Genomic DNA, 7,991 nt, shown 5'->3' with positions numbered 1-7,991 from the left:
GACCAAGCGACCAATTACTCATGGTCCTTCGCAGCCAACCCTGGCCTAGCTCCAAAAAAAAATAAAATAAATTAATAAAAACTACGAAAAAAATCGGTACTCGTACGTCCGTAAAAACACAACAAAAAACAACTTTAACAGTGGAAAAAAAGCTATAAACTAAAGTGCACGTATATACATACATATACGCAAAAACTGAGAAACTAAGTGCAAAAACAACAAACAAAAGTGTAAAAAGAGTGCACGTACATTTCGAAAACTCAAAAGTGAAAAAAATAAAAAATAAAATAAAATTTTGGAAAAAAACAAATAAATAATTAAAATACTTTTGTACATTTTAAAAAAAAAAATCAAGAAACACAACAACAACTAAAAGAAGCAACAAAGCGCAATCAGCAGCCATCACCTAACCAAACCGTCGGCCAACATAAGCGGGAACAACAACACCAGCACAAGAAGACCCCGGCGCAAAAAGGACTTACATACATTCATCGCTACATAAATCAAGGAAAGTAGTAAGTCGGCAAATTTTTAATTTCCTTAAAAATTGAAATAAATATAACTTTCATATTCTTAAAAGTTATATTATTTCTAATAAACTGCCAACGGGCATACATACGTATATACATACATATATATATATATAATTTCATAAAAGGCGTATTTATTCTCGCCAAAAACGGTTTCACTAAAATTGCGGATATTTTCTTGCCGCCCAAAAATCTCACATCGGCAATTTGCCGCTATTGAATTTTGGTAGAAACATTCCGTTTTCCGGAAAGCGGTATATCTCCACTTACCGCCAATCTTATATATATATATATATAGGTATATGTACATATATACAAATTCTGATATATACCCCAAAATAAATTCCGTTGCAGTTTATATGCCTACTGTGTCCCACTGTGCAAGAACAAAATATTAGCACATTAAAATCACGTTGGTCGCATAGTTCGTTGAACTTGGCTAAACAAATTGCCGAAAAACATAAGTGCACTATTTCCCATATATCATATGTACATACGTTAGCACATATAAACATTTTTACCAGTTGCATTTTCTGCAACTATTCGTATAATAGCTAAGAGAGTCGCTGCTATTTATCGAACAATACAGTCCACACGTACCAAGCGCACTCTAGCTTATTTTAATTTATTTCAATCTTGCTTTTCTCTGCTGCACTCACCAAGCTAAGAGAACGTAAATCAAAGCCCGCTCTCTCAGCGGTGAGCGGCTCTTTACGTATTATTATATCCACTTGTGCATTCCCGCACACATACATACATACGCACTATAATCAAAACAAATTCTCTGTTGTTTTCGTTTCTTAACTCACCACTGCTGTGACAAAGCATAGCTTAGCCATATACTTGGCTTCATACGTGAATATTTGTACATACATACGTACGTACATTTTTACATTCTACATATTCTGCACTTTTGTACATACGTGCTAACAAAGAATATTGTCACACGAATATTATCCATAACGCGATAAGAAGTGAGTTCAAGATATCAGATACATGCAACCCAGTAGGGAAAGCTCCCGAATTGCATTGGTCTAGATAGTGATAAATAACCATTACTTTTTCAGTATTTACATAATTAGTTATATCACATTAAATATTTATACATACGTATATTTCACCACGTATATAAAAGTGAAAAGTGTTTGTGATTTTTTTTTCTCGTACTGAAATTTTTCAAATCCATATTCCGCGGATTTAATTGGGACGCTCCGTTTTCCACGTAATAAAAAGTGCTGAACCAAAAATTAAAGCAAATATAATTTCACGTAATTTGCAAGAAACAAAAAACACAAACACCGCCACAAACTCTTAAAATTCTTTTCCTGATTTTCTGTGGCACAAAGTGCAATTTTTACTCGTTTGACATATATTTTTCTAATTTTTGCGAACGTTATCTGGGTGGTACTCAGTAAAATTTGATAAATTTTTCTCTCAATTTTTATACGTGTGACCTTCCACAGCATTAAAAATGCCACTTGGACACAGTCCACCAAAAATGTCTGAAATCGAGACAAGGTCAAAAACTGCTTCGCAAGAAGCCACCGGTGGTAAGAGGGAACCCTCACCGCGGCCGAAATCTAAAACTTTTGACCCATCCGCTCAAAAGTTTATAGCGGAAAGTGACAGTATCATGAGATACTGTGCAAGATTCAGTGATGCACCGATCCAAGACCACACTGAATCATATCTTATGATAAAAGACAAATCACTAGATGATTGTTGGGCACGGCTTCAGTCCGCCTATGATTTGGGTTTTTCAAAGCCAGATGACAGCCTACCCGAAAACTTTAAGAGTTCGGTAGAAGGCAAGTACTTCACTTGCCTTGAATTATATGAGGTGACCAAAGCTAAAATTGCCGATCAACTGTCGTTGATTAAAGCAATCGCCGCACCGAGTCCACCACCCCGCGTGGAACACACCTCGGCAGAGGCAAACGTTTTTCTTCAAGTCCCACCTTGTGACACGGAGACATTTTACGGTGGTTACGAAGAATGGCCCGCTTTTCGTGACATGTTCACAGCGGTGTACATCAACCACCCGAAGCTCTCCCGTGCTCAAAAACTGTATCACCTCCGGTACAAAACTCAAGGAAAAGCCGGTTCCATCGTCAAGCAATACCCGCTCAGCGATGACAACTTCGAGCTGGCCTGGGAAGCTTTACGGTCACGATACGAAAACAAACGTATCTTGGTTGACAACCAAATTAAAATTTTGATGACTTTGCCGACTATTCAATCCGAGAATAGCGAGCAACTTCAAAGGCTGCAAACATCAATTAACAACTGTCTGTCAGTTCTTAATTCCCAAGACGTCCAGACAGACAGTTGGGATCCCATATTGGTGTACATTTGCTCATCCAAATTGCCCGAAACCACACTGTCACTTTGGGAACAATCTCTCTCTTCTCGAAGAGATTTACCCTCATGGTCACAAATGGACGATTTTCTTACTTCAAGATACGAAGTAGTCGAAAGACTTAACCGGCTTCATCCAAGCCAAAATAAACAAAAACCAGTCGCTCATCAAAATGCTGCGCAAAACAGGTCCTTTAACAGGACTCAAACCTTTGTGGCAGAACCTAAGAGGGAACCAACTTGCTCTTACTGCAAGTCCCCTCATCCCATTAGAGTCTGCCCACAATTTAAGCGAATTTCGGTCCCGAACCGAGTACAATTCGCAAACCAAACCAAGCTGTGCAAAAACTGCCTTGGTAATTCCCATAGCACTAATGAGTGTCCGAGCAAGTGGTCATGTACACATTGCCAACAACGGCATCACTCCCTGCTGCACATGAATCCCAAACCACAATCTCGACACTACAGTGCGCGAGCGAATGAAACCGTCGCACAACACACTACTGCCCAGTCGACACCTCCCGCTCGACAAGCGCAGTCAAGCTCCGATTCCAGCGAGCAACCGTGCTGTTCCAAACAAGCACAAATACAATCATTGCACACCGACAATGATAGCAAAATTCTCCTTCCAACTGCCATAGTCGCAGTTGAACACGAGGGTGAATTGTTTCAACTTAGAACCCTGATTGATCAAGGCTCACAAAGAACTTTCATTTCCTCGAAAGTTCAAAAATGGTTGAAACTACCATTCGAACATTCCAAGTTCGAAATTTCCGACATGGGTGGACATGTAGTACAAAGCTCCTCAAAGCTTTGTCCACTCACATTGGTAGCACCAAAAACCATGCAACGGATAAACACACAGGCTATCGTGTTACCTCAGCTCACGAGGCACATGCCTACATTCACCATTAGCCGTGAAAACTGGCAGCAATTCAAGATCCTTGAACTTGCTGACCCAAGCTGTCACATACCAGCTCAAACTGACATGGTAATCGGCAGCGATATACTTCCACAAATCCTGCTGGAAGGTATACAAAATATTTGCGACACTATACTTGCGCAAAAAACAATATTTGGCTGGATTCTCAGTGGTCCAATAACCGAAAATGTGGTGTCCTTCTCGACACAAGTAGAAGAGTGCTCGAATGCAACTCTCAGCTCTCAGCTTCGAAAGTTTTGGGAAGAGGAGGAGATTCCACAACCTCCACAAATTTCCCCGGAAGATCAGGCTTGTGAGCATATATATGCAACAACAACGACTCGTGCCCCAAACGGTCGATACATTGTGCGACTTCCATTCAAGGAAGAATTTCCAAAAAAGCTGTCTCTGGGCCACTCTTGGTCTGCTGCACTTCAGCAGTTTTTTAGCATGGAGCGATCGCTTCAGAAAAAAGGAGACTTAGGCACAATGTATAACAATGTGTTGCAAGAATATCTCGACCTCGGTCATATGGAGCACACGAAGCCATGTGAGATAGTAGCTAATGGCAAATACTTCTCATTCTACTTGCCACACCATGCAGTCGTCAAACCAGATAAGGTAACCACCAAAGTTCGCGTGGTATTCAACGCCTCAAAAACATCTGGTTCAGGAAAATCCCTGAATGACGTGTTGCACACTGGTCCCACACTCCAGCCAGATCTCATGCTGCTCATTCTGCAGTGGCGAATGCACAGATTCGTGTTCAATGGCGACATTGAAAAAATGTATCGTCAAATACTCATCCATGAGGACGATAAAGATTTTCAGCGAATCTTATTTCGCACATCGGCTGACTCTCCTGTCACCGATTATAATCTTAAAACCGTAACGTTCGGGGTTAATTGTGCACCATACCTCGCTATCCGTACCCTGCATCAATTAGCAGATGATACGATAGCGACATTTCCCTTGGCTGCCACAATACTTAAAACCGAAACGTATGTGGATGACATCCTATCCGGAAGTCATGATATTGACAACGCCACTGAATCACTTCTTCAAGTGATCAAAGCGCTTAAGTCAGCTGGTTTCATACTCAAGAAACTAACGGCCAATCATCCGGCCATCTTAGAAAAATTTCCAAAGGAGGATCTTCTCGACTCCAACTTTTTGAAATTTGAAGCGCTTCCACAACCAAAACTCTTGGTATACAATGGAACGCACTCACCGATAAGTTTTCCTACACCATTCTGCCTGCATCGACATCGAATGCCGTCACAAAGCGACAAATCTTATCCTCTGTCGCAAAACTTTTTGACCCGGCAGGATGGCTATCGCCAGTGATGATTCAAGCAAAGATTCTTCTTCAAGAACTTTGGCTAGATGGCGTTGATTGGGACGAATGTGCCAAACCTATATCTTTAGCAAAATGGCAACAGTTCGCAGAAAATCTGCCAGCTATCTGCCACATCGAAATCCCTCGATGGGTTAATTTCACTCCGGGGCAAGATACCCAAATCCACGGGTTTTGCGATGCCTCGGAAAAAGCATATTGCGCTGCGATTTACATCCGCGCAGATGCTAGCAACCAAAGATATTCCACTCTCTTGGTTGCAAAAAGCAAAGTCGCACCATTGAAGACGGTAAGCTTGCCACGCCTGGAGCTGTGTGGTGCAGTCTTACTCGCAAAACTGGTCGCAACTGTTCGAAAACAGCTCAAATTGGAATCGTGCAACATATTCTTATGGTCAGATTCAGAGATTGTGCTAGCTTGGCTTGAAAAGCCACCATGTACATGGAAGACGTATGTATCCAATCGTACCTCTCAAATCCGGGAATATCTTCCAACCGGTGCATGGCGCCATGTTTCCAGCCAAGATAATCCAGCCGACCTCGGCACCCGTGGGTGCAAACCGCAGGATTTGGCAAATTCCCCACTCTGGTGGCACGGACCAACATGGCTCTCTTGCCACATGGATGCATGGCCAAGGTCAAAGGCATGCAGTGCATCTCCACCAGAAAAGCGCAAGGTGGAGGCATATCACGCGCTCGAAGAAGAGGTCGATTTTCTTGATCTCTTTTCTTCTTTCTCTCGAGCACTCCGCGTGACTGCGTACATATTCCGCTTCGTGAGCAATGCCCGCAACAAATCAAAGGGGTTAGCTACAATCACCTATCCGCATCTGACACATAACGAATTTCAATATGCAAAAATTCGTCTTATCAACGCAGCGCAATCACGCCATTTTCCGCGCGAAAAAAGCGCTTTGCAAGATAAAAAGCCACTTAACAAAAAAAGTCCTCTTATTTTTCTCAATCCTTCGTTGGACAAAGACGGACTTTTACGGGTTAATGGCCGATTAGCACATTCCACATTAAGCTATAATGAAAGGCACCCAATAATTCTCCCTACCGAATCGAGGTTCTGCCAGCTAGATTTGGAGTTTTTACACTCGCTGCTTCTTCACGCAGAAACACGATTAATGCTCCAAATGGTAAGGCAAGAGTACTACGTACCAAAGCTGAAACCTCTAATTAAAAAATGCATCTTTCAATGCAAAGTGTGCACGCTGTACAAGCAACAAACACGCACCCAAATAATGGCCGCTCTACCCCCTGAGCGCTGCAGTTTCTCACTCCCATTTTCCACAACGGGAGTAGATTTTGCTGGGCCATTCCACATTAAAGCATCGGTGCTAAGATCTACAACCCTTATCAAGGGATGCGTTGCAGTTTTTGTCTGTTTTTCCACAAAGGCAGTGCATCTCGAGCTATGCTCGGATCTTACAACCGAAGCTTTTCGAGCAGCATTCGCCCGCTTCGTTGGCAGACGAGGTTTTCCCTCAAAAATGATGAGCGACAATGGAAAAACGTTCATTGGCGCCCAGCGCGCAACAGAACGCGACTTCGTTAAATTCCTTAACGAATGTTCCGCAGACATTGTCAAAAAATATGCCCCTCAAGGCATCAACTGGCAATATATACCACCCAGCGCCCCCCACATAGGCGGCTTGTGGGAATCTGCAGTGAAAAGCTTTAAAATCCATTTAAAGAAAACCGCTGCAACCCACAAGTTCACTTTCGAAGAATTCACGACGCTTCTGGTGCGAATTGAAGCAGTCCTCAACTCGAGGCCTCTATCCGCACTTTCTCAAGACCCAGCTGATATGACAGCACTTACTCCGGGTCACTTCCTTCGAGGTGCACCGCTATTGGCCATTCCCGAGCCTAATGCGGAAGACCTCTCTCTACTAAACCGATGGGAGAAAGTCAAAGCACTTCACCACCAATTTAGTCGCCGCTGAAAAGAAGATTACCTCAAAGATCTTCAGAAGAGGTACAAGTGGAAAACTCCACAACGCGACCCTCAGCCAGGCGACATCGTCGTGATCAAAGAAGATTCACTCCCCCCTACCGAGTGGCGATTGGGACGAATCGAAAACGTTCGCCATGGCCCTGATAACCACATACGTGTTGTCCGTACACAAAATGGAGTTATCACGCGGCCACTTGTTAAACTGTGCTTCCTTCCAAAAGCACAATAAATAATTCTATACATCCTTTCCTTTTGTATATTAAGGGTCTTAACTTCCCGTTTAAATATTGTACCCAAGTACTTCTCGTTTCTCTGCCTTTGCTTATACTTCCAGATCGAAGACATCATGGCAGCGCGGAAGGCATGCCCCCTGGCTCCAACGGCAGAGACAGACAACTGCCTACAATGCCGGCTCTGCCACCGGTACCACGCATTGCGGACGTGCCCGGCCTTCAAGGCGATGAAGCCGCCGCAACGGTTGGGAGTAGCCCGCGCGCAAGGCTACTGCGTCAACTGCCTTGCGCTCACCCACACTACCGGGGAATGCGACTCGCCGGGTAGTTGCAAGACCTGGCCCCAAGGAGCGCCAAGCGGCGCGCACCGCCGAAGAAAAAGGCGCTGAAGAAGGCGCAGAAGAACCCGCGCAACCATACGCACGATCGCGCGCACGCCCCAAGGCCTACAAACGGCCAATTTCCAAGGCCGCACCACCCACCGCGTCCTGGGCAACACGATCCGCGCCCTGAAAGAGCTGCAGGAGACGCTCAGCAACGAATTCCTGCAGGGCGGGGACGATGTCTAAGCCGCCGCTTAAGCCGAGTTCAGCGGCCGTGCGCGCGCACTTTGGCGGCAGTGGAGTCGA

The 7,991-nt window shown here is 44.0% G+C and overlaps 1 protein-coding gene across 1 annotated transcript in view; it reads left to right on the top strand.

The window, feature by feature from the left end:
• Positions 1 to 2,001: 2,001 nt before the first annotated feature.
• LOC118741797 overlaps positions 2,002 to 7,991 on the top strand; it is a 34,837-nt gene continuing 28,847 nt past the window's right edge. The window contains exon 1 of the mRNA XM_036473772.1: positions 2,002 to 4,935. Within this exon, the coding sequence (XP_036329665.1) occupies positions 2,002 to 4,935 (2,934 nt within the window). The remainder of the gene's footprint in view (positions 4,936 to 7,991) is intronic.

The sequence above is a fragment of the Rhagoletis pomonella genome, unplaced genomic scaffold (assembly GCF_013731165.1).
Source record: "Rhagoletis pomonella isolate Grant_MI unplaced genomic scaffold, Rhpom_1.0 Rhpom_scaffold_00006, whole genome shotgun sequence".
NCBI lineage: Eukaryota > Metazoa > Arthropoda > Insecta > Diptera > Tephritidae > Rhagoletis > Rhagoletis pomonella.
Note: the sequence above shows the minus strand (reverse complement) of the source record. Positions and strands in the feature narration are given on the sequence as shown.